We start from the raw sequence: 27482 nt of genomic DNA, 5'->3' as shown, positions 1-27482 counted from the left end.
GGTAGAGAGAGAAGGAGACACAGAATCTGAAGCAGGCTCCAGGCTCCGAGCTGTCAGCGCAGAGCCCGATGCGGGGCTCGAACCCATGAACCACAGGATCATGACCTCAGCCGAAGTCGGACACTTAACCGACTGAGCTACCCAGGTGCCCCGATAGGTCACATTTTTTAATCTTTAGTCATGGTCTCTAGTTAGCAGATATGTCCGTGGTATTGATAATAAATGATACACGCACACATCCAGTCTTGTCAGGGTACAGAGCCCCCCGGGGGTTTGCCCCCAGGTGTGCACCCCGCTTACCTTGCCAGTCACCATCTCTATGACGACGCACCCCAGACTCCAGATGTCAGCGGCACGCCCGTGGCCTTCTCCTTTTGCGCGAGTGATGACTTCTGGAGCCATGTATGCTTTAAAAATCACAGATACGGGGATAGGAATAGGTTATAAACACAGTAGCACACAGTAATCAAGCCAACCATGGAATTAATATTGTCTAATATTCCACATAAAAGAAACAACTAATTTGCTGGGGGCAGGCAGGGAGATCTTTCTCTGAGTTATGTAATAGGAAATATCAAAAGCAATAGACATCTCGAATCAGTTTTCTGAGTGAACATTTTAAGAGGCTGAATTACTACCTAAAGGATGATTTTTGAATGGCAAATCTTCAGATAAACTGTATTCACATTAAAAATGTGAAACCTGCACTACAAAAGAGGATGAAAAGCTTTACGCCACTGAACAGTCGAAACAAATTAATTACCCTTTCTGCATGTCCCTCTTAAAGGGGACAAAAGAGTGGACCGTGGTGAGGAGCAGGCCAGGTGTGGGCGTGGCTGTGTGGGTAGCACGTCCCCGTGTGTGAAGACATTCACTTACTCCTGGGTGTGCCTGCCCTCTCCTTTTCCTTTAGAAGGGCCGATAATGCTCCAAACTGCCTGTCTGCTTTAGGCAGACATGAAACGGTCACAGGTGCTGGACAATCAAGAGGTTATGTTCGAAAAGAAAAAAAAACAAACCAGCCCATGCCATCGTGTTTAATATACATACGGCTGAGTTTGGGCTGGAATCATTTAAACATCCCCCAGGTGAACAACAAACGATAGTGTTCTGGGGAAGAGAAGGAGAACTTTCCTCCTGCCTCTCACTCTGGGGGAAAAGGTGTTTAGAAACCCTCCTCCCTGTTCCCGGGTCATGCTGACAATAGGGGTGATGGAAAGCCCAGACGGCAAGCGCACTGTAATGAGTCGCCTTCGAAAAGCCCGATCGGGCCAGTCCCTACCTGCAGTCCCCAGGGTGCTATTCACTTCGCCCGGCATGGTCTGTGCATTGTTTTTAAGCTTTACGGAGCATCCAAAATCCCCGAGCTTGATGAGTCCAGACGAGGTGAGGAAGATGTTGGCCCCTAACCGGAAGAAGAAGGGCACGCAGGTGCATTTAAGCTTGCACGGTAACCAGAACTCCCAGGGACTTGCTTCACCAACCGAATTACACAAAGCTTCATAAAACTCCACTTACAAAGATAATCACAGAAAGACTCTTAAGCCTTGTGCACAAATGTTAATACAAAGCAATTTTAATATCCGTACAAACAGCTTTGACCGATAGGTTCTGAAGTGAAACACACACACAAACTCTGACACTAAAAACCCAGAGACAAAAAGGAGCTGTGTATATGGCACAAATGCTTGTGCTGTGGGTCCCCGAAAACAGTGGGCGCGGACGGAAGGCCCGGCACACGCACCGCTGCCCCGTAGGCCGACCGAGGCCGCCCTGGGCGGACGTCACCCTCTCCCTGAAGAGAACGCTCTGCCGCCTGCTTCTGTGTCTACAAGCAACGTGCCTCGGGTACCCCAGCTGGAGTCCGGGCTTATGCTCCCGGCTCTGGGCAGCTCGAGGCTCCACGATCTCTCCGGTACCGTGCGTCCTGTGGCACCTTCCTCAAAAAGCATGACGGAGCCACTCGCGTTAGATAAGCAGCCACACAATGAGCTGACATCTAACAGGGAGTCCTCAGCGCCCCAGTGCTCCCAGGGTACGCTGTCCCCACAGCGGACTCGACAGCGCTAACTTCACGACTCTGGAGCTGGCCCACATGTGCACACTGGCGGTGCTGAGTTATAACAAATGTCACAAGGACACAAGTGAATGGATTGATTCAAGGACCCTGGCTGTGCTGACGACAGGAAGGTACCATTTTGTGACAGGGGTCAGAGACAGAACAATTGCAAACAGGCAGTGCCGTGGCCTGACAAAGAACCAATTAAGCAAGTGCTCAGAATGACCCCAGCAGCGGTGTCGGCAGACGGGCAGGTGGGGAGGCAACGAGACTGGAGGACACTGGGGATTCAGGGCAAGCCACTGCAGAGAGGGTGGACAACTCTTACACCCAGACCAAACCAGGTTCTGGTGTAATCCATCCCCGCCCCAGGTCTAGGGCCCGGCTGGAAGTCAGCCAATTCTAGAGTGAACGTGTTTAGGCTGGCCTCAGGCTGTGTGACAGAGTGGAGTCCTTTACTCGAGGACCCATGGGAGACCAGTAATTCGTCACTTGAATTACCTCAAAGGCTCCCAAATACAAAGGCCAGGGGCAAACGCCAAAGAGACAGTTCTGAGACCAGCAGGACCATTCCCCTCACGCTAGAAAACAAAAGCGCTTCAAATCAATCAGCGTGACCAAGTCAGTCATTGGCAGAACTCTATACTGGAGGAGGTTGGTGTCAATAAACGTTCTCGCCCAGGACACGGCTTCCATTTCAGACTCACTGTCCCTTCACACATTCACGAGGTCCACATGGAAATACCAAAGAGTCCGGACACGGGGAAAAGAGCTCCAGCAGTGAACGTCTAGTAAATACACAAGCTTGGCTAAATCAGCCTATAAAAATAGCAAATTTCATTTTTTTTTTTGAAAGTTTATTTATTTCGAAAGAAAAAGAGAGAGAGCACAGGCAGGGAAAGAGCAGGGAGAGAGGGAGAGTGCAAGAATCTCCAACAGGCTCCTTGCGGTCAGTGCAGAGGCTGATGTGGGGCTGGAAACCATCAACCCTGAGATCGTGACCCGAGCCAAAGTCAAGAGTCAGACATTTCACTGACTGAGCCCTGCGGGTGCCCCGCAAATTTTCTTCTTAGAAACCAGACTTCACTGAAAAGAGTGTGACCCGCAAAGAGCAGACTTATCGGCTCATGGGTGGAGACAAGTGTTCTACATGGCCTCTCGATACTGGGCTCCTTGTGGAAGCATATTGCCAGTAAGGGTACTTCTTTGTGGAGAAGTGACGTGTGGGCGTGGGAACGAGTGTCTTGGCAGCAGCCACGTTCTGGTGCTGGGCACCAAGGAGTCTGGTGTCCGGCAGCCAGGTGAGTATGGGGATCACCTTCGTTTTAATGTTTAGTTTGAGAGCAAGAGGGAGAGCGAGCGAGCGAGAGAGCGTGCGCAAGCGCCCGCATGTAGAAGAGGGCAGAGAGAGAGAATCCCAAGCGGGCTCCGCGCGGAACCCACCAACCGTGAGATCATGACCTGAGCCGAAATCAAGAGGCAGACGCTGAACCGACTGAGCCCTGCAGGCGTCCCAGGGGGTTACCTTTAATGTCTCGGTGAACTATGCCGTGCTCGTGGAGGACGTTGATGGCAACGGTGATCTGCTTTGAATACAGCCTGATGACGTGCTCCTGAAGTCCCAGCCTCGACACCTCTTCTAATGTCCCCTCGTCACAGTACTCCATGAAGATGTACATTTCTTCCTGCGGGTGGAAGAAGATGCAGCCGCGTGTTCACACGTACGCTAAGTGAAGAATCTGGAAAACGTCACAGGTCACACCCCAAAGGAATCTTCTTTCTAACGGTAGGCTACACTTGTCCTCCTCGACACTGAATCTGTCTTGTAGCAGTCATTTCTCGCTCCTGCACACAGGTGTCTGCCTGCCTCCTCTGTCTGGAATTATACAGCTGGTTGGGACAAGAACGTCTTCTCCAAATCACAGGTGGTAAGTGTCCATAAACCTCTGAAACGAAGTCTGCTATATAATCTCAGACAGGGACCAACAGGGCTGTCCCTACGAATGTATTATTAAGTACTGAAACACATCCTTTTCAGACACGAATCTGTTTGGGAAAACATTAAAAATCACCGTTCAACTTCCCCCGGAAGTTCAGACTCCACCGGGACGGTCCAAGTTATCCTCTTTCCCTCCAAGCGTTTACTTCCAAACACAAGGGGGGAAACGAATTTGAGGCTGTAACGTTCTCATTTCACAATGGGCCCTTACACACGTGTAAAAGGAAAATCAGCGTTACTCGACAGCGCACACAACAGCGGTTCAGTGAAAACTGGGGGAAAAAGTAACGCGCTGTGTAAGGGGCACGTTGGAAGAATCTTCTGACTGGCAGGATGGGTTTCAGTGCTTTATAATGTCGGGTTAATGACTACAGTCTACAACTTACATTTTAGGAAGAACTCCTCTAGTTTCAGAGAGAAGGCAGAAATGATGTAACTCATGGAGATTTCCTGATAATTAGGCAAAGTTACTGTGCTCTGAAATGAGAAGACCTGTGATGTAGAACAGGACTCCACCTGCGCCCTTAACTGATTCCTCACACAAAACCGTGTGACCAAAGTTGGCTTACTCTATGCAGCTCCACACCAAAATACCGAACCAGATTGGGGTGTTTGATGCCCTCAAAGATTTTCAATTCGTCTGCAGTCTCCTTGATAGTTTTATGGTCGTTAGGTTGAAATCGAATCTGTGAAAAGAAAACCGTCGATTAGCGTCAGTCCTGCCACAAACCAGGACAAGACACCTTTCGAACGCGGGGGCCGGGAGGCCGTCTCCTGACGTTTGTACCATCCAGACCCACGGGACTACGGTCAGTGGCTTTGTGACTCGATTTTGAGTCTCTCTTTCCTTTGTCGGGCCACGCGAATAAAATGCGCCTGCTTTACGATACTGATGAGTGAGCAACCTGCTCACGGGATCACACTCCGAAGTGCAGACCGAACTCACAAAACCACTAGACAGTCAGTAGGCGATCACAGCTGTCTAGGTTCTGGAAAGGCAGAGATGAGAGAGGATTCTGCCCTCAGGAAGCTTCCGGCCAAGTGACAATGAGATTGAAGAAGCAGGGCGGGGAAGAGCCACGCGGGGAAGACACGAAATGCCTCGGGAGCTGCGAAAGGGAGGCCCGGGGGCTGCGCGGGGGGCTGTTGCGCCCACACGAACGGCCGCGGCAGCCCCACACTCGTCCTCCACGGGCTCCTCTGCCCTTCGGAGTCCCGAAGCGTCTCCTCACGAGCGACAACGGTATCCGTTTCCCTGACGGGCCTCCTCGGCTTTTCCCGGCTCCCCCCCACCCTAGCTGCAGCTGTTTCTGAAGCAGATCGCAGAGGTCTCCTCCCTCGACTCCCCGCCAAGACGCTACCGTTGTCACCGTGCTCTGGGTCTTCGGCTAACTCTGCCTGCCTCCCCGGTACGGCCCCGAGCATCCCTGCGTGGGGGCAGAACCACGTGTGCACCGGTCTTAGCAGCCTCACCGGGATCCGCACTGGAGTCGGACACCCCGTTACTCTGCCGTCTCGGTGTATCTGCCCAGACGACGCAACACGGAGGCACCCGAGTTGGCTCTGTGCGCTAAGAAGGCCTCACAAACGAGCTGCTTTACCAAATCGCTGTCTCACAGAGAGGCTCCAAACAGAAGGGCCTCCGGGAAGGCCAGACCACTCACCTCCTTCATAGCCATCAATTCGCCAGTGTCGACACTGATGCAGGTGTAGACCTTCCCGTACTGCCCCTCCCCTGTGAACAGAACAAACACACTGCTCTCAGTCACCAAAGCTAGGTCATTTTAAGTCACTCAGATGTACAATATTCTTTTGAATTCTGGATCTATATTCAGACACCTACCTTACCTAGAGTCTACTATCGCAAGACCCAGAATGTTTCTGAATGTCCCCCAATAACCAAAAGCCATCTCTTCGCTGTGCCTTACCTGTAAATACCTATAAAGAGAAGTGACTTTGGCAAACCCCAGAAGAGGTACAGAGGTGCACACTCTGAGCCCTTATGACCCTTCAGGAGGTCAGGGTCAGGGTGGGGCACAGGGAGTAGCCAGGAGTGAGCCTGTGTGCAGGAGTGGATACTGCACCAACGTACCTTTGGGGACATTAAACTAAGGGCATATATGGCTAAGACTGGTAACAGTAATTGATAACATTTCTACAGCACTTCATTGTTTCCAGTGTTTCCTGCGCCTATGGATAGCTCTACGGAAACTTCAGGGTCCCGGAGGCTCCCAGAGTCCTATATTCCAACTGCGTCTGCCTCATCAGACCTAAACACTCCATACATAGATGCATTTAAAAGAGGGAAGGATCTAAAACATCATCAGGCTCCTTCCGTCACACAATCTCCCATGAGTTATTTCACCTGGAAATGAATTAATAGGCAATGTTTTAGGAAAGACTGTCTCTATTTGCATCCAGTCTCTCTTCGGTAATGTTCTTGAGGGAACACGATCGTAAGAATATCAACTGGAACAAATGGCTAACTGGCAACTTCTGGAGTTATCGAGCAAAACCAGTCGGTTTAATGAGCCACTTAAAAATCCAAAATCTCCTCTCATATTGCTCTTAGAACACATTTCACAGATATATGACATTTGCACAAACGAAAAACCAGAACCCTCTGCAAAAGACCTGCCACGTCTATGAGAGAAACGGCTTGAACCTAAAGACGTGCAATGATTGCCATTTCTAAGAGAGGCGACCTTTGTGTCACGTTCCTCAGTTTCCTTACCAATTTTGTTTCCTCTTTGCCACTTGAAGGTCACCTTCCTCAAGCCTACGTGCATAACATTATCATAAGATTTAGGGGTATCACAAACTTGACCAATGATATTCTTTCTCCTCATTTCTCGATACCTCTTTTCTTCGAACAATCGGACCGACTTCTGGATAGCCTCTATGGGTCCTTGTTTGGAAGCAGTGTCTGCAGAGAGAATCACAAACACAGGAGTCCGCAGTCACTAGCGGTGAGTCGATGTCCGGCAAATAATCACAGAAACAGAGCACTGCACGTGACCACTGCCGCACGGCAAGGCACAAACGAGCAGGTGTGTCCAAGAGCTCCCGGCACTGCCCGCCCCCCCCCCCCCCCCCCCGCACAGGTACATACATAAAACACAGGCTAGTCAGGCACAGCGGGTGCCTTCCTCCCCCCAGGCTGTGGCTTAGCAACCTCCCACCTGCCTCCAGCCTCTCCTGTCTCCAATCCACTCTTGTTGGCCAGATCTGTCTAACTAGCATGTAAAGTTTGATCATGTTCCTTTCCTACTTAAATTTATTTCATGGTTCTCAACAACCTGTTTACCAAAAATCCAAGTCTTTCCCACAGGATTCGAGGCCGTGTGGAATTTGGACCCAGTTTACCTTTCCCAGTTCACTTTTACAAGTAGTCTCCTTCTATTCTCCTACCACAGGTCCCAGACAAGCCAAACTGAACACACTCCTAGAACACGGCAAGCCGTTCCCCACTCGCAAGCCTATGTTCCCACTTTCCTGCCTGCCCGAAATGCCTGTTTCCCGCCACAGTGCCTAGGGAGTAACCTCACCCCTCACAGCTCCGCTGAAGTTCCACACCTTTCTAGCAAGCATCTCTGATGAGAAGGGAAGTCAGTCATCCCTTCTCCAGAAAAAGTCCAGAGCAAAGGCTCTGGAACCAGAATGCCTGGGATAAAGCCCCAGCCTCGCCATATTCCACATGTCTGACAATGGGCAAGTTAACTGACGTCTTTATATATACAATTCCTAATCTGTGAAATGGGAGTAAAATATCTTGAGTCCAGAGCTATTGTGAGTATTTAATGAAATCACACATGTAAAGCGCTAAGCCTTGTGCCTGAGACACAGCAATACTCAGTAAGATTCAGCTACTATTGTTCCTATTCCTTATTTTTTCATCTGTCTCTACATCTCTAGTTCTCCAACTTATTTGATTATGAAGGACAGTGAGAAGTAACTTTTACACACACAGGTATCTAAACAACAGTTTCATAAAACAGTGAAACAGACTCCATCCTATTTTTTAAATTTTTTTTTACATTGTATTTCTTTAGTAGCATTGGTTCTATATAATCTTGATTATCCATATTAATTACAATTGTAATTGGAGTAATTTTATTTCCTACAGAGATAGAGAAAACTGGGAAAAGGATAATATTATGTTATACATAAGATAAACACGGCTCACAAGTACAAGCTGTATCTTTCTTGCCTTAAGAAATGTAAATAGGTATGTGTGACTATCAGGAGACATCCTGATTTTTTAAATGCTGACTTTCCGACCCTCCTAACCGATGTGTCACAACCCCCAACGTGAAAAGCACTGCTTCATTCGTGGACCCATTACAGCAGCCCTCATACCATATCCTAGCTATGTAAGAGCCTGAATTTCTGGCCAGCAAAGAGAGGACCAGGACGGCTCTGAGGTTAACGCCGAGAAGAGAAATTCCCAAAGGTGCATCATGTTCTAACTGTAGTTTCTCACTACAACCGTTTCTTTAAAACATGAATCGCTGTTTCCTCTACCTCAGTAAATGACACATCAAGTCTACTGGGCTCTGAACGAGACTTCACAGCTACGAGGCCATGGACTCCACGGTCAAATATTTCCGGGAAAGGGTTTTTTTTTCTTTTTTTTTACAGTAAGAACTTCTCAAGATTTCTCCATCTCTGTGAATGTGAACTGTAAGTCTCCCAACAGTTCCCAAGTTCTCTTGACCACAAAGTATTTGTTTTGAAAATCGTCACAAACACCCGGTAAGCATGGGAACTAGTGATTATGTGAGAGCCAGTGGAGACACCCTCTTGCCTGTCTCCCAGGCTCAAGCCTGTGGATCTCCTGCTCCAAACCCTCCAAACGCACCGCACCTGCCCCAGGCCTGGCAAAGACTGCATCAGGGTCATTTCCTTTTTTTAAAATCCCACCTTAGCCTGATGTGTGACCATTTCCCCATTTCCTCCCCACTCCAGGCCAGCAGCTCGCTCCACGCCGGTGTCTTCCTCACTCCTCCTTCCCACTCGCCAAACACACCGGCAGCTCAGGAGGCTGCAAGGGCTGCCCGCCGTCCCTGGCTAAGGCCTTCATCCGTCATTGAAGACCGGCCATGGTCTGACTTCCCCCAACACCTTCAAGATCATTTCTATTTCCAGCTACACTGCCCCATACAGCTGCTATATTCTTTAGACACTGGGCCTCCAGATGTGTTTTTTATTCTGTACTTTGCCCCCTGGCTTGAGGCAAACCTGTTTTTTCTTTTTTTTTTTAAAGGTTTTTTTTTTTTTTTTCAACGTTTATTTATTTTTGGGACAGAGAGAGACAGAGCATGAACGGGGGAGGGGCAGAGAGAGAGGGAGGGAGACACAGAATCGGAAACAGGCTCCAGGCTCCGAGCCATCAGCCCAGAGCCCGACGCGGGGCTCGAACTCACGGACCGCGAGATCGTGACCTGGCTGAAGTCGGACGCTTAACCGACTGCGCCACCCAGGCGCCCCTTTTTTTTTTTTAAAGTTTTTTTTTTTTTCAACGTTTATTTATTTTTGGGACAGAGAGAGACAGAGCATGAACTAAACCTGTTTTTTCTTTAAAAGCCAGCTCCAGCCTCACTCCTCCATGAATCCCCCCCGCCCCCGGCCCCAACTATTCTCGGCTTTGGTGGGCAACATACTTCCACGGGGCGCTGAGAGGTAAGAGTACTGGACTCGGAGACAGCACTGTACGCACGGTGGTCCTAGCTCTGTCAGTTATCACGTTCACCAAACTATCTGGCTTCTCAGAAACTTTATCGCTTAGCATAAGATAGGAACAGTTACTCATTTCACAAATATTAATTATATTCCTGTCACCTACAAAGAATTATGCCAAGGGCCCACTCAAGGTGACACATAGAATTAACCATCACATGTATGCTTAAAGAATACAAAGATGCATAGAACACGTTCCGGATCCAAAGGAGCTTATAATTTATTAGAAGAAATAGGAAATGTATACAAACATGCTACACACAAGAAAGTGATGTCACAGGTCTAAAAGAAATCACTAAATATTAATGTAGAAGGTCTAGTAATTCAAAAGCTAACGCATGTTTTAGCTGAGACTACTCACTCGATGCTTAAACGTTTTAAGTTCAACATTCTCTCTCTTACCCTTAGTCTGGCTGATAAGTGTCCGAAGTTCCCAACTTCTTCGGGCTGACCCACTTGAATCACCTTTTGGATATGCTGGTTCTGCAGGAAGTATGTTTTTCACACAAGTTAAGATTTACGACACAGACGCAGCTGATGTAATTGAGAGCAAGACTGAAGTGGTGAGTGGCAATGATTAGTTACCATCAACCCGTCCTTTCTGGTAATTTCTAGTTGAGGTGAGTATGAGAAGCTGTCTCTATAATCAATTCTAGAAAAGTGTACCAAACGAAGAAGCTGACTTTACATGACTTTAACTACGTGAACTTTCCATAAGTAACAGACAACGGAATACTGAGCAGACATTAGATTGTTTAGGGACACCCCCCGCCCCCAACACCTCAAGAGGCCCTGCCTGGCAATAAAACCTCAGCATACCATTAACACACACAGTGTCAGTTTGTTTTTTTAAGCGGATGAGAGTGCTTGGCAATTAAAGTATCAGAGATCATGACGTTTAAAAAGTCAACAAAAGTAGACTTAGAAAGTGCAAATACAGCTAAAAAAGGCATCTCTATTAAAAAGCCAGCATGCTGAGCATCAAATGTCTGAGAGTGCCGCTGCCTCTGTCTTACTCTTCACTTCTTTCTAAGGCACCGACAGTGGAAGCCGGTGAAGTGAGGCGGAGGATTCAGCCGGTCGGGGTCACAGCCAAGGCCTCACACTCACCATCGCGCTCCTCGGTGGGGCTTGAGTGGCGGCTCAAGGACCGAAACTGTAACTCCGCAGCTATGGAAGCCAGCCGGTCGTTCTCAGGGACGCTGGAACCCCTGTTTCGGTATTTTTAAAAATTCAGCTGTCAATTCAATGGAACTGCAAGTGAAAGCTCCGTGAGATTCTTCTAGAGCGGTGATTCTCAACTAGGGGCAATTTCTCCCGCTGGGGACACTGGCACCTAGCGAGTAGAGGATAATGCAAAGGACGGCCCCAGATAACGAATTAAGCACCCGGAACAACAGTGCTGCTACTGAGAAACCCTTCCTGGAGCTGGGAAGTCAGTCGGATTTTTATCCTCCACTGCTGACACATGGGACCCTGACTGCGTTACACTGTTTTAAGTTAAAAACAGCAAAAATAAAACCAAAACAGTATTTATTGAAGTGCTATTGACTTGTGTAGAAAGCTCCATCATTTCAGCCCAGGATGGATAAAAATTATTAGTCAAACTGGCTAATATTTAAAATTATGATCATACTATATATTTATGGGCTTAATTCCATTTAAAATGTAAAATTATTACATGATTCAAAGATTTCAAACCTCCTAAGAAGAAAATGGAAGGAAACACCTAGTGACTTTTTAAGCAGTAGCCAAGCAAAGGTGCAAGACAGCAGGAAGCTTAGCACGGAAAGAACAAGGTTAATTTGCTGCTTTTCCAGAATAAAGTGAAGTGTGTTTAGAAATCCAGAATGAATCCAAAAAGAGTAAAGCCCAGAATTAAATAAGGGCAGTGTTAAAACTGTAATTCAAATAATCCACACTAAATATGGCATTAGTTTATTAACAAGTTTAGTATTTTGTACACGAATGATGTTATGAAGTATGGTAGCATTTATGCCCTTTTTCATGATATGCTGAATGGATTTAAGGCGACGTGGTCTACTGAACACGTGTTCACAAATGACGCTGTAGGCAATGCTTTTTTATTTCCCTAAACTCTCAAATCCATGTAACACTTGTAAGTCTGAAGAGTGGGGGGGGCATCCTCTGTGCCATGTAGCTCATCAGAGAGTCCTGACACCATCTCCCGGGAACAGCACTGATGCTGAAGTAAAGAAACACACGACTCCTAAACCAAGGACACGTCACTCAACACCCCTCTGTTCCTGATTTCCCAGACATGAAATCAGCCGATTCCACACCCTCAGAGATCTTTGCTAGGGCAAAAGGCAAAAAAATACCCTTAAATGAGGTAGCGTGCCGGTGAACGTCTCACTACCCGCTGTGGACTCCCAGTTTCAGCGGCGGGACGGCCGGCTTGCCAAAGCCCTGAAAAATTAACCATCGGTCTCGCAGACCGCTAGGAGCCAGTTCCAACGAGAACAGCGCAGGGAAGTTTTATCAACACGTCAGGTAACTGTAAGCCCAGCCTGTTCCCTAAGACAAACCAAGCCAAATCAAAACACTTCCGGGATGCCCTGGGGCACAGCGACAACTCCCGGGGCAGGAACCCAGACCGTCTCTGAGACAGGGGGTGGTGGCTGCACGCTGTGAGGCTGGGGCGGTCCTGCGGCCCCGGAAGTGCCAGCCTCGCGAGACTTCCCCACAGCGCACTCGCCAACCCAGGGCTGTACACACCGCGGCTGCGCAGCCGCCGGCCACCCCGGGGTCCGCCCCGCAAGTTCCCGTCAGCCGAACTGGGCAGGCGCAGGTCGGCCTCGCTGCCCTCTGCCCACGGTCACACGTACGCCGCCAGAGAGTCGCGATAGCCTCACCCTCCGGAAACAGTGGCCTCGAGACGGCACACTGTGACGGCAGGGAAATCCCTGCGTGTCCAGAATCATCGGGAAGATGAAGAACACTTACGAGACGCCGCTCGTAACATGCTGAAAAAGCCTAAGACAACGCACAGGAAGGCCAACCACACGTACTTGGCCTTCAGACTAGTAACATCCGCTCAGCGTACCACTGGCACTCACAGATGCCTTCAGCCAGACTTCATGACCCTCGAGAACTGGGGCGCTCCTCCCCCCTCCCCTCTGCAGTCCTGCAGGAATGTTGTGAGGACGCGGACGCAGCAGGCGTGGGAGCCAGCACCGCCGCCCTGCTGGAGTGTTCTGGAGTCTGCACTGGGGGGCAAGTCGCTTCCATTAACCCCGTGTGACGCTTGTATAAGAAACATTGCTTCAAGAACAGTATCTGTAAAGGTCTGCCCCGCAGCGCTCTAAACATAAATGAAGAAGGTGAAGGGGAGTCCGCTTACGGTTAACTGTTAATTGTTTTAGTTGACAGCTTAAGCTGTAAAGTATGTGGAATTTTTTAGGTGATAGATGTTTATCACTACAAATTAGGGGCATCTGTTATTTTAATGAAGGAGAACAATGGAACTGCAGAAACTTTAGACTTCTATAAAGTACGTCTAAAAACAAGTTGGTGTGTCTTAGATTCTAAAACCGTACGTCATCTTTCTGCCAATGACCTACTCGTATCTCTTACGAGCACCGAGTTTCTTTACAGTTTTGTCTGTTTTGATTGGATTGATTACCCTCAACCCCTGGAGTTTGACTCTGTCGCCATGTGTGTCCGAAGACGAGCACAGAGACTGTGTGTCCCCTCTGCCAGACAGAGGGGTGTAATGAAGAGTGACTGAATGGCTTTTCTCCACTAAGTGTAGGAGACTTGGCTGAAATCCTGTGTCAGAACGACTAGAACGGGTGCAGAGACTTCATGCGGGAGACCTCCGTTTTCCGGAGCTCGCCAGCTGTCTGACAGCTCTCTCCAGAAAGGACGCTTTTCTCCGCAGAAGATACCAACCTCACGAACTCACTTTTCCACTCTTAGACGCTACTTCTAGTCAACGATTATATAAATGAGGAAAGCGGGTTAGGAAAGTGACCCTCCTCGACAACAAATCCCCACCTGAGGGTACTAACTAGATGCCATCTCTGAACCACTATGGGGCGGGACCCCTCAGGAAAGGCGCTACTGGCCCAGATTCTCCTGTCCCCTTCGGTGGGAACTAGGTTCTCTTGTCCGATACTCTCCCAGAGGACTTGTTACTGGTCATTTTGGTTAATGTGTAGCTCCAAAGAAATACCGATCGGGCACACTGTCTCCTCGTGCTGCTGGGTGTGAGAGCCTTTGAGTGGGGACACCCCACGGGCGAATCCCAAAGCCGAGGCCACTGCGGACGTGCACACGAGGGGGACCCAGGGGACGTGGAGCCAGTGCAGGGTGACTACCTGGTGTCATGGGCACCGCTGATGGGTTTGGGCGGCACAGCGTCGCTGCCGGAGGGACCGGGCCGGCCGGCGGCGGCCACAGTGACGGCAGCAGCAGGGCCGCCGTGGCTCCGCGCGTCTGAAGGCACGCTCCGAGTGCTGGCACGAGAAGAGAAGCTTCAGGAACACAGGTGAGGAAAGGGAACGGACTCTTGAATCGTTTTCAGTTAGAAATAAAATAGGGTGAGGAAGGGAAAAATATTTAAAAATATAAAATGCAAAGTTTTCTTTGAGATTCAGGTCTAAGTATGAAGAAGAAAAAAAACTCATGATTTTGAAAAGTAATTGTGGTCTTCTCCTAGCAAATACTGTCAAATAAAATTAACTTTTAAAAAGTGATCCTACAGGGGAGAGAAAATGCTCACTCCCTCAAGATGCAGAAATGCCACCACATTCGAGGGAAAGACTTGGTACGAGAGTTCCAGAACTCACGGTAGTACTTAAGTTGCTTTGAGGTTACGTAACACGCATGAAAGTCAAGACTGAAAAGATCATTCCAATTGTTTCTCCACTTCTAAACTGACGTTTAGGATGGTTTTTCAAATGCTTATTATGCTATGCACACTCACATTTGATTTCCTGAGGTCATTTTCAGAGAAAAGAAAAAGAATTATTCCAAAGCCGGTCAGCATTTAGCAGCCTGAAGTTATAAATAAGCAGAGACACTAAGTTATCTTGAAAGGAACAAGTCTTGTAAACTTGCATGTCCTTTTCTCTTGCAGCTAAGGCACTGTGGTGTATTTCGAGATAAGGCAACGAAGAGCTTTTAAAAAAGGCTGAAGGAGGACACGGAAAGGATTCGTAGTTACAGAGCAAGCACCCAGGAGCCCAGACAGTGAGCATGCACATCAGAGGAGTCATAAAGCAAATGACTAGCTGAGCACCAAATACCTGAATCCCTCTGGAGTCGGGATAATCAGATGTGGGTTAGGAGGGTCACTGTGGCATCGCGGCACCTTCACGGGACGGGGACTGTTCCGATGGATGGCTGCCAGTGACAACGGAGACAAATGCAAAGTGTTAAAGGGGTGGACAGAAGATGCCGAACCAGACAACTTAGCACAAACGGGATGGGCCTTAATTTTGCTGGTGACCAAAATAAATCCATTACATGAGTAAGAAAATCGTACTATACCTATACTCATATTGGGGGAAACATCGCTTTTTAAAAGTTAGTAAAAGTTACATCACACAAACTTTTAGCCATTGAAAACATTTCTTAACATCCCAGAGAAAAAGTACACAACGGATGCAGAACAAACAACGTGGCCCATGTTAGAGACCGCACCGTGGCAGCTCCAGTGAGAAAGGGCTCTTTCTGCTGGCTACACTTTTTGAAAGATTCTGGTCCATGCTGACGCCTCAACAGGCTCTGAGTCAGGGAGGGTCGCTGTCATTTTCCTGAGTACGTGGAGTTTTATTTAATTCTTTTAAATCTAGAATGAGGGGGGCCAGGCACAGTTTAAACAGGTTATTCTTTTGTTCAGAACACATTTTCTTCTCTTCTTTGTTTAAATAGTCTGGCAAAAACTGGATAAAATTTACAATAAAAATTTAAAGGGATAACCTTACCTCATGATTACAAAAACGCTGATAATTGTCCTTTCCCCGTAACTAGACAGAGCTAGTGTTGCACATGTATTAAATTGTCTATTTCACCCTGACATGTTGTCCCCTTACTTCTGACTCCATTTTAACTCTCCTTAATTTTGTAAATGTCCTATTTTCTTTTTATGTGAATAATTTTACTCCACGTGTTTTATTCACTCCGTATATGCTTTGTCCTAAGTGGAAACACTTCCTTCTTCATGGTTTTGGTTTCTTTTTAACATTACACAGGAAAGACAGCAGAAGTCCCCCAAACGGAGAGATCTGAAGGGAAAACTTGCAAAATAAAAATCAAGCAATTGTTAAGAAAAAAGTCAAGCAATTTGTGTCTCTGGCTCATTATCTCAACCATTACAGTAGTAAATAAAAAAACTCCAATTGTAACAAAGATAAAAAGAAACAAAACAATAAAAATGCCTTGGAGAAGATGGTGATGTCTTTAATTGGTGGTATCTTTAATTCAGCAAACGTACTGGGAACTTCTGAGTCAGAAACTGCTACACACTTTCCTCATAAAGGTATAAAAGAAATACCTGCTGCTAAAACACATGTCCCCAAGTTTTATGTTCCTCATCACAAAACAGAACATTTAAGAGTATATACGACCAACTGCTGAGAAACTGTGGTATTTTATTGAAAAGAAAATCCGAACAGCCAATAAAAGGAAAATAGATGCTCTAATTTCACTGGCAATGTTACTAGAGAGATGTTTTTCAGGGCAAAAACGAACAAAACAAATGTCCCCAAGGAAATGGTGCAAAAAAATCGCAATACCCCCATCATGGACAAAACGAAGCCACTAAAGAGAATGAACCGGATCCATTCCTATTGACAGGAAGGAATTTCTACGATTGTCAGATAAGAAAACCAAGAGATTACTATCCAGTGTGATCCAGCTTTTATACAGTGAAGCGAACGACCCTATCCACGCTTGTGTGATTACAGGAGCAGAGCCACACACAGCAGAACGCGCCCGTGCAGCTCCCTGAGCACATGGAACTGAGGGGAGGCCACACACCAGGCCGTGCTCAGTGGCTACGAGCACAGAGCACAGGGAGAGAAGACGGTACATAACGGAACGACAGCTGGTGTGCTCTCCATTCATTAACTGCCCTCGTAAGGGAAGGGCACAAAACGAGATGCGGACGGCTGCCGTTCACAGGACACTACAGTTTACAGCTCTCATGACCTTTACTGAAGCCTCATTAGCATCCAGTTGTAAGCATTTGCAGAGGAGCCTCTGTGATGTTGGATGAGCGGCCCCGGGTCAGCAGGATGTCAGGGGATCTGACTCGGTCAGTGCTGTTCCCAGCAAGCCACATGGCCGAGGGGACAAGGGGCACCTCCAGCCCACAGATGGCACTGCTGACCCACTGTCCCACCAGCAGTTTGCAGGGAGGCATGTGAGTAATTAGTGATGGATCGCACGTTAGCCGTGATTACCTAGCAACCATAGGAGGATTGCTTTTTTTTCTTTTGTAATATTCTTCTACCTTGAAATTTTTTCTGCATGTACATTTTCTACATTTCTCTATATACTCTTCCTACATTGTAACTTTGCCACCATGGAAATGATTCCTCACGTAGGAAAAACTTTAAAGAAGTGATTTTTACTGAATTATTAATGATGTATTCTTAGTGAAATATTTTAGATCAGAAAATCAAAGGTTTTAGGATAATATGATTAATCAAAAATTTGATAAGAATACAGAACACTATAAAATTGTAACATTATATAAAATGTTCAAAGAGTTTTGTAAATGGTGACTTTCATAACAGCCTCGGGAGAAAAGCAGGTATAAACTGAGTGAACTGTTTTTTAAGTATTTATTTATTTTTGAGAGACAGAGAGTGCGTAAACAGGGGAGGGGCCGACAGGGAGGGAGAGAGAATCCCAAGCAGGCTCCGTGCTGTCAGAGCAGAGCCCAGTGCAGGGCTTGGACTCACAAACCGTGAGATCATGACTTGTACCAAAATCAAGAGTCGATGTTTAACTGACTGAGACACCCAGGTGCCCCCTGAGAGAATTTTAAAGATCAAGGAACCAAGCATTAAAACCCAGTGTACTAACTTTTCTATAGCTAGCAAATACCCTTTAAGATATAGTTCCTCCCGCTCGAGAAATTTACCATTTATGAATTATTTTATTTTGTGTAATTTAAACTGTTTTAAAATTACTAAATTTTCATTTTTGGATGTTTATTGCATATAAATAGAGTTTTGCTTTTAGTTACTATCTCAAGAATGGGGTAAGGCACGGCCTTTTTCTGATACATACTTTGTTGTAAAGTTTCAACATACTCCATAAAACTGTAATATTAACTATAATTGAAAACTCTAATTGAAGTACATCATGGCATAACTTGTGTTTTTGTCTTTTTAAGTAAAATCAAATAAGAATTTACTATGTTAGTGGGGACACAGGTACCGTCTCAGCTGTGAAAAGGGGAACAATTACACTTGCCCCCCTCCAGCAGGAAAGGCCCTTCCTTGCTCCTTAACGGACAACTGTCTCCAAGTCTTTCCTTCCCAGAAGAAGAGATTTTAAGGGGGAGAATAAAGTGTTGGTGTGCAAAAAATAATGAACTAAAACGTGTAGTTAAGACTGCTGGCAGGCAGTGAATGCCGTGTGCTGGCATTTTAATCTTCCTGCTGGATTTGGAAGGACTATGGTCTTCTCCACAGACACACCTCATTCCTGTAACTTTCACTGTCGTTTTCCGGAATACCGTTAAAGAACTTCTCTACACCGGGTAAACGGCCACAATTACAAGACGATGCGCTTGCCCAGACCAGGAGGTTCTAGGGGAAATGTTCTAACTGCCATCTTACCAAGGTACAAACCTGTAACAGGACTGTGCGGCTTTCCTATCACATGGCCAATGCATTCATTCATCAAGGCTTGAAGACTCTGGAAACCCGAGGAAAATAGCAAAGAAGAAGGGGAATGTACATTCTCTCAATTAGTAAGTAACACAAATTAACCTTTCAGTATATTTAAAAGAAACATGCTACCCTTAGTCAAGATTTTCAAAGTTTGTTTAAAAGAAAATAGCTATAAACATAAACACAAATTGCACATAACTTATAATGATAATACATACAATTCTATTTTTAGGAACAAAAACAAATTCACATTCAACTCCCCATAGTGCAATGATGTGCACAAGCACATCTCTACTACTTGAGGCTAAAATGAATGAATTCACATGCTGAACACCATCTTTTGGAACTGATGGAATGTACTGGAATAAAAGTGATAATATTCAGCATTTGGCACTACCCCCTCAAATGGCACATGCTCGTGTGAACCAGCTAGTCCCTCGTTAAACTGCCAAAAAGCAGCAACTAGTAAGTCAGCGATTCATAAAATCTGAAACTGACAAATATTTTAGAAGTGCTAGGCTTCCCAGCTATCCACGGACTTAGCCAGTTGGACACTATTGTTATGAAAAGAAAAGAACACGGAATTTCTTCCTATGCTATTAAGAGTGCTTTTACTTTAGCATTATCGTTACAATTATGAAAATAATATTTAAGAACAGCTATAAAAAATACACAGAAATAGTAATCAATTCATTTCTTTAATGAAAACAAAACAAAACAAAACTCTAGAACATTCCATACCAAGAAGTCATCTTCTGGCAAAGCTGAAATAAAGGCAGGTTCAATGGCTTGTAGAAAATCAAAACCTTGGGTTGCCCACCTGTTACATGAAAAAGTTCAATAATCACAAAACCAAGAAAATACTGTAGCAGTTTTACTCTATACAATACTGAAATGTAATCTGACTGGAAAATTATGGTCTAAGAAAAAACATACCTTTTGGGGATGAGTACATTTATAGCATGTTTTGTGAGAAAAGGACAAACAACTTCTTCATAAAGGAACTGGTTACCAATTTGTTTCCACTTACATTAATAACAGGCTTAAATTTCATGAGGGAGGGAAAAAAATTAGCAATCAGGAAGGCCTGTCCAGGGAGAAAGTGAACTCCCCTGAAGTTAACTCATTATGGAACAAATTTTGCTTTTAATCTTTCCAAGCACTATGGAGTCTGCTGTGTTAATAGTCTCATTTAAAAACAAAACAAAGCAAAATCCTGATGGCCAAAGAGTTCAAAATGCTCCTTTTTGTGTCAGCTGCTCAGAAATCTCACATACAATATGCAAACGAAATATTACCAATCCCATATCCCTTGTATTCCTGCATCTTCCAGCTTCACAGGCTGCTCCAACACTCACACTCACACATGCTCACGCACTCACAAACACATATACACATGCTGGCGCTCTCTCTCTCTCTCTCTCTCTCTCTCTCTCTCTTGTCTCTGCTGGAGAGACCGGAGTACTGAGTTACTTGCAGTTCCAGGAAACATGTCCTTGGTCATTACCTGGGTCTTGTACCTCGACCGCTCTCACATTTAGTTAGGACATAGTTCATCCACTTCCGGGCAAAGCTTATATATTTGTCTCCTATCTTCTGTCTAAACTCTCCAGACATCAAACGAACAACTTCTTTATGATACTGTAAGAAGATTTTGTGCATATCAAAATTAAGAAGAAAATAACGATTATACAACTATCTCAACGCTACAAATGCCATGTCTGTTTAAAATGTCATTTTTCTAAAAACAAAAAGCAAAGTCTAATTAAAATTTACACATTTTCAAGAGCATAAAAAGTTACAGATAATATAGTATCTTAAAGTGCGGCTTCACGATGTTTTATTCGTAAGTTGAAATTACAGACGTACTTTCATGATAGTAACCATCTCACGGAAGGTTTTGAACGCAGAAAGCTGTTAGCACAAAATAAGAACTGGGCAACGACTGGCCAGTCTAAAAGGAAACCAGCATTTCTGATACTCAGCAGCGTACGATGAGTCGTGCCTGACGAAGCCGTGATCACCATCAATAGTCTGATGTGAGTGCGTTACGGAGCAACTGCAAAGCTACACTGTGCTTCTCCTCTTACTCTGTACCTACCTCGAAACCAAAGTTGTACCCCTGAATCATCGCCTCGCGGTAGTACTGCTGCAGCGTAACAGACTCAGATTCGTCAACCTCCGCATCAAATTCGGAAGTGAACATGTGGTCCACTCGGTCGATGGCATCGCTTATTCTGTTGCAAAGCTCTAGCGCGTCATTCTGAAGAGGCCCAAAGCATAATGAATACAAACCAAGCAATCACCTAACACCTACTGCATTTTAGAGGAAGAATCCTTTCGTCATCACAGACGTTAACCACTGCAATATATTTTAGCCGTATTTATTCTAGTTATTCAAAAATAAAGGATATTTATTTACTTATTTTCATGTTTGTATTCATCATTTGTATTAGGTCTTCTTTAACATCTTATGAAATCCAAGAGGAAAAATAAATCCATTTAAAACGATAATGTCTAGGGGCGCCTGGGTGGCTCAGTCAGTTAAGCATCAAGACTCTTGGTTTTGGCTCGGGTCATGATCTCAGGGTTTGTGAGTCTGAGCCCCACATCGGGCTCTTCATTGATGGTGTGGAGCCTGCTGGGGATTCTTTGTCTCTCCCTCTCTGTCTCTGCCTCTCCACTGCTCTCTCTCTCACTCTAAATAAATAAACTTAAAGAGAATGCCTAATTACTATTTGGTCTCTGACCAGACGCTTTCCTCTTCATATTTTGCACATCAACCACCAGCTGCTTTTCCCCCCCGGGGCGGGGGGGGCGGGGCTGAAGTGTAAGTGTGGTTTCAATCCAACATGTGCACCCTGTATTGTCCTTCTCATCTCCCTGCTGCTACTTGCTAGCAGCCTGGGGGTTCTCAGCTAGGGCTGATTTCACCCACCTTGTGCCAAGGGGACACTGGCAATGTCTATTTTGGTTGTCACAATTTGGGGAGATGGGGTGTGAAATCTATTGGTATCTAGTGTGTAGAAACCAGAGATGCTGCTAAATATCCTACAAAACAGGGCAACTGCCCCAAAACAAAGAATTCTTGACCAAAAATGTGAATACTGCTGAAGCTGAAAAGCCCTGTCCCCGCTGGCACTTCATTGTCTCCGCAGGCAGGACGACAGCCGCTCCAAGCTGGACCCCCACCCCGCCCCTGAAACGCAGGCATGTACACATGGTCTCCACGGGGCGCTCCCCCTACATACTGCTTCAAAATGCTCTTCCTAAATCTTCAACAACTCCCTGAGGCCTAGAAAAAAATAAAATCCAAAATCTCTCAACAGCCTTTTGTCCATCTAATTTTACCAGCTTTATCTCCCCTAACTTTCCACTGTGTCCACCAAGATCCAGCCAAATCAGACTATTTGATATGTGGTGAGCACTCCGGTTCCCCTGATCCAGAGCAATGTTCCTTCCCAGTTTGTATCTTCGGTAATCCTATAAGCTGAAATGCCTCCGTGGTGGCAATTCCCAGATGCTACGAGGTTCTAATACCTCCCTCCTCAGGACTTCAGTGTGGCAGTTCAGGTCCTGAAGGCCATAAATCCCTTAGGCTCAAGAATCATCACTATCTTATATAATTTTACACTCTCCAGAGTTCATGGACTCAAAGACAAAGTCTCTTGCCCTGCTACTGGAGTGGGAAGGCAAATGATGAGAGAATGTGTTTCCAGGTAAATAAGACAAATCAGACTGACAGAAGAAAAACAAATGTTTATCAAATTACTTCTGATTTCAAGAAGTGCTGCTTCTTCAAGCAGTCAAGCCCTGATGTGACTAAGAAGGCATAACTGATGGCCTGTGGAACAGTGTGGATCAGACCACGGCTGATGACTGGGGTACAAGGCAGAAGTGGTGAAAACAGGAAATCCTGGGAGAAGGTGAGGCTCTGGCTTGCCCTGGACGTGGAAGGCCTGACGCCTGTCTACAACTGCTTTCTCGGCTGTATTTCATTTGGCTGAAGTATCTGCTAAAGCAAGGTATAAACAAGGCTTCTTTTAGATTACACATTACTGAGGGGCGCCTGGGTGGTGCAGTCGGTTAAGCGACCGACTTCAGCCAGGTCACGATCTCGTGGTCTGTGAGTTCGAGCCCCGCGTCAGGCTCTGGGCTGATGGCTCAGAGCCTGGAGCCTGTTTCCGATTCTGTGTCTCCCTCTCTCTCTGCCCCTCCCCCATTCATGCTCTGTCTCTCTCTGTCCCCAAAATAAGTAAATGTTGAAAAAAAAAAAAATTAAAAAAAAAAAAAAAAAAGATTACACATTACTGATCTGGAGTACCTCTAGCAAACACTGGTAATTGCTAAAGAAGAAAGGAAGCTGGATTAGAAATAAAGAGACATAAATTCCAGTATCAACTTGGCTGCTAACCCACCACGTGCCATTAAGAAATCACGTAACTGTTCAGACTTCTATCCTGTCCAATCCCAACGTTCTACGACTCCAAGAAAGATGTGGGAAATTTTTAGTTGAAGTGTGGGAAAATGTGTATTGTGAAGAGGGAGAACGGAGAGGACAATGTCGGACTTCAGATTCCCCGCGTGGCATTACACTGTCACACCCGGACTCTTCCACAGCATTACCACGGAACATCAGTCAAATAGCTGAGGTAGAGGTGGCAGGTGAGGGAGACGAGGCAGGGGGAGGCAGGGGAGGGAGAGGCAGTGGGGGCGGGAGAGAGAGGCGGCAGGGGAGGGAGAGGCGGCAGCTAAGGTTGGGGTGGCACTGAAATACCTTTAGCTGCTGCAAAGCCTTGGCGATGAGCGGCTGACTGGATGTCTGCTCCTGGTGCAGAGTCATGAGTCCCTCGATGGACTGCTGGAAGGCCTTCCTCTGAATTGTGAGATGGGCAGACTGCATGACAACTAGTAAAAGATTATCCACCTGGGAGGAAAATCAAGCACCGGGCTTAAAAACAGACCCACTTAACGGTTTCCCATTCCAGGTGAACCCCTCGTCCAAAAACAATGCCAACCTCACAGAGCCACCAGGCCAGGAACCACCGGATCAGAAAGCAGTTTTCAAGCAGAGCTACGCCTGGCAGTGGGCCCTACGTCTGAAGTCTTCCACACAATAGTGAAGAATCCCACGGAACTGTGTGGGCACGATGCCTTGAACAGCCTAGAACCACAAGTAACTCAATACTCCTGCAGCAGTCTGTGTGTCTGTGTGTGCGTGTGTGTGTGTGTGTGTGTGTGTGTGTATGTGTGTGTGTGTACACGTGCTGGAGCAGTACATAACGCTGGAAAATGCAGGAATAAAAGAAAGTGACCTGAGTGGCTTTCCATGAAACAGACAAACAGCTAATTGAGACTTCTTTAGTTTTTTCTTTCAGTGACAGTGAGTCACTGCAGTATTTCGCATAGAGGTGTGATGTGATCATAGCCGCGTGTTATGAAGGTCATTCTGAAAGTACCCAAACAAACACAGACTTGGGGAGAGGGAAGGTGTGGCTGGAAGTGTGACAGTGCAGCAGTCCAGTCCCGGGATGACAGAATCGAACTGTGGTGGTGGCTCCGGACGGCACAGAAAGCGTCACGTCGCGTGCTGGAGATGCTTCGGGTGTGCTAGGGCTGGTGACTAACCGGGGGGTAGAAGGACGAGTTTACACGGTCACACTCTGCGTTAAACACCTGAGTGGACACAGCAGCATTCACAGAGACAGAGAACACGAGCAAGAGAACAGGTTGTGTGGAGAAGAGACAGCCGTGCGCTCAACTTTGGCCAGGCTGAATGCAGAGGGCACGCGAGGGTTTCTTCCAGGTTGTAATTAATGAGTTATTTCAACCCTCCTGGGGTTGAAACCCTCCCTGTCGGGGAGGTAGGTAAGAAGCTTCACCACAAAAGTGGAAGCTAACAGCAAGTCAAGCAGAATACGCGAAGAAGCGGAACTTCTGAACGGGCGAGAGAACTCCTGTGAGAGTGCGAGTACACAGATCACGGCTCAACTAGGTAAGGACATAAGTAAAATACTCCAAATATTCCAGTATAATTTAACATACACAATTTGAAGGAATACGCTGGTACAAGTCGTGCTACAAAACTATGGAAACATCGAGGTCCATTTTGGGGGAAGTCTACACTTGAGACTCCTGTGGCAGTTACACCAATCACTCGGGAGCCGGTCATTAGTTTTCTCTAAAGGTATTTGAAGTACCCAGTGCTGCCTCAGGTGGGGGGTGGGGAGCAGCGGGTGCGGGAGCCACGACCGACACACACCTGCATGCTTCTCAGGGTATCGACGGTCTCCACCTGCGGCACGACTTTGACGGGCTGCGCTTCCCACGCGGCCCAGCCATCGTCGGCATCCCGGGCGCGGTCGCTGTGCTTGGTGAGCAGTAGGTACGCGTCAATCAGGACGTCATCGGACTCTTTGGAGCAGTCCTTTCCCGCAGCTGCATTGAGCAACTGAAGAATAATGCTCTTCTCAGCGAGGGTGTCTGGGACAAACACCTGCAAGTTTTCCAAGCCGGGAATCTGTACCTGCAAAAGAAATGACCCAGAATCTTAAATTAGGGAATGTCACACATAGAAATGTTATTTAAAAAAGAAAACAAAAAACAGAAAACAGAAAAGGACCGGCCTGTGTGGGGAAGGCGCAGAAGGCACCTCAGGGCATCCAGGGCCACGCTGCAGGCGGCAGGGAGGACAGCACGGGAGCACTGTCCCTGAGAGGCCTGGTAAAGCCACTCACAGAGCACCCTCCCACCGCCGTATTTTTAGTATAAGCACAAAAATACCCTCCAGGGGAGGAATGCTGGCCTCCAACAACCTCAACCAGCGCTACTTTGAGATGCTTACAGAAAGTAAGGCAAAACATGCTAATAACGGATTCAATAATCATTCTTGGTGGGGGCATCATAAAAAGCCTTTTAAAGATCATTTTAATAAGGAACACGCATGTGATATTGTTGTGCAAATCACACATAAATGCAGGTGGGATAAAACTGTGGGCTTGGGATAAAATTTCCAGTAATAAGACCATAGCACAGAGTCTGTCAATACTAAATGTCCAACAACTTAAATGGGAGTAGGTCCACTGATGGCAAACGTTCCTATAAAAAGTCTAAATTGTTTCAGGAAATGTAAGGGTAAAACATAAAAAAAAACACTTAAAATAATTATTTTGTTATTTTACATTATTATTGTACACACATTATTTTAGATGTATGTGTAGCTAATTTTAACAAATAGTATGAATGAATATTTGATGACTTTATCTGCACTTTTTAAAAATTTTTTTAACACTTATTTAAAAAAATTTTTTTAATGTTTATTTATTTTTGAGAGAGAAAGAGAGCACGAGCAGGGGAGAGGCAGAGAGACAGGGAGACACAGAATCTGAAGCAGGCTCCAGGCTCTGAGCTGTCAGCACAGAGCCCGACACGGGGCTTGAACTCACAAACCGCAAGACTGCGACCTGAGCTTGAAGCAGGACGCTTAAATGACTGAGCCACCCAGGTGCCCCTAACAAACGTCATTTTTTTGAGGAAGTCAGAGACAGCACAAGCTGTGGAGGGGCAGAGAGAGAGGGAGACACAGATTGCCAAGCAGGCTCCAGGCTCCAAGCTGTCAGCGCAGAGCCTGACCTGAGGCTCAAACTCACAAACCGTTAAGGCCCATGACCCGAGCCGAAGTCAGACGCTCAACTGACTGAGCCACCTCAACTTTATCTTCCTTCTTAAAGCAAGTCAATACATATGAAAAACTTTGTTTTTCTAATTATTTCATTGAGAAATTATGAGAAAGTCTTTTTACTGGGATCAATACAGCCAGCAAAGCCTAAAATATTTACCATCTGGACCATTAAGATAAAGTCTGTCCATTTTAGAGAAAAACAGGAAAGGCAAAATATTCCAGTTACAGCATTTTAAATATTTACCTTAACATACTGCTTTGATTTCAGAACGTCCAGAAGGTCTCTGACTGGGGCTGAAAGTACAAATTCTGCTGCTATTTCCAGGTCCTAGGATCACAGTTACAAAGAAACTTCTTTAGGGTTAGCTTTTAAAAGGAAGGAAGGAAGGAAGGAAGGAAGGAAGGAAGGAAGGAAGGAAGGAAGGAAGGAAGGAAGGAAGGAAGGAAAAGTAGGTAAAGGAAACAGTTTCAACAATCAGGATTGTTAACTCACCTTTCTCAACATTTTGGCAAATCCGAGGGCCTTGGAGGCTCTTTCTCTGGCTTCGTGGAAGAGCTCCTTCAGCGCCCGACTAATCTCTATGACAGACCTCCTGCAAAGTCAGCGCCACCCAGTTAGAGCCCGTGACACTGTGTCAGGAAACCGCAACAAAGAGGAGCAAGTCCCAAACCACATTAACAAAGACTGAGAACTGGACACATGGGAGCAAGCAGTTACTGAGAGTGTGTCTGAAATACTCAGAAGCTCGCTCTCTTGTAGTTTTCTAGAAGGTACTTGTATTCTTTACATAAGTAAGGCACATACAATAACCTTCAAATAACAGTAAGCTCAATTTTCTAAAGATTTGATTATAATAATTTCTTGGAGTTTGAGATAAAATTCCTGAAAGTTGACTCCCAGTGCAGAATCTTTCTGAAAAGGAACACACACAGTGGTGGGCTGGTAAATGGTTAACAACCGGCCCCCCTCAAGTTCCTGTCTTCATGGTGTCTGGTGATTTCTGTGGCATAAATACGCCCCTCGCGGCTGACTGCGAGCTACCAGCGTGACGGCACTGAGCGACGGCTGGGGGACAGGTGTGCATGATCGTACTTCGGCTCCCCGGAGCCGGGATGAGCCAGCACGAG

General features: G+C 46.3%; 1 protein-coding gene across 8 annotated transcripts in view; it reads right to left on the bottom strand.

Moving 5' to 3' along the window:
- MAP3K4 (mitogen-activated protein kinase kinase kinase 4) overlaps positions 1-27482 on the bottom strand; it is a 113348-nt gene that overhangs the window by 4049 nt on the left and 81817 nt on the right. The window contains exons 8-25 of one of the 8 annotated variants that reach the window (XM_043592701.1): positions 26848-26947; positions 26599-26682; positions 24936-25199; positions 23451-23600; positions 20775-20936; positions 20181-20314; positions 19415-19493; positions 18620-18698; positions 15071-15167; positions 14141-14278; positions 10908-11008; positions 10200-10280; positions 6793-6984; positions 5723-5793; positions 4628-4744; positions 3585-3744; positions 1283-1405; positions 301-407 (exon numbers count right to left, since the gene is read on the bottom strand). In XM_043592701.1, the coding sequence (XP_043448636.1) occupies positions 301-407; positions 1283-1405; positions 3585-3744; positions 4628-4744; positions 5723-5793; positions 6793-6984; positions 10200-10280; positions 10908-11008; positions 14141-14278; positions 15071-15167; positions 18620-18698; positions 19415-19493; positions 20181-20314; positions 20775-20936; positions 23451-23600; positions 24936-25199; positions 26599-26682; positions 26848-26947 (2239 nt within the window). Of the gene's footprint in view, positions 1-300; positions 408-1282; positions 1406-3584; positions 3745-4443; positions 4536-4626; positions 4745-5722; positions 5794-6792; positions 6985-10199; positions 10281-10907; positions 11009-14140; positions 14279-15070; positions 15168-18619; positions 18699-19414; positions 19494-20180; positions 20315-20774; positions 20937-23450; positions 23601-24935; positions 25200-26598; positions 26683-26847; positions 26948-27482 lie in introns of those variants that run through there. The other 7 variants (XM_043592702.1, XM_043592703.1, XM_043592704.1 and 4 more) reach the window with 7 other exon arrangements.

This window comes from Prionailurus bengalensis, chromosome B2, assembly GCF_016509475.1.
Source record: "Prionailurus bengalensis isolate Pbe53 chromosome B2, Fcat_Pben_1.1_paternal_pri, whole genome shotgun sequence".
Lineage (NCBI taxonomy): Eukaryota > Metazoa > Chordata > Mammalia > Carnivora > Felidae > Prionailurus > Prionailurus bengalensis.
The sequence above is the reverse complement of the archived record's forward strand: the minus strand, read 5'-3'. Positions and strand labels throughout refer to the sequence as shown.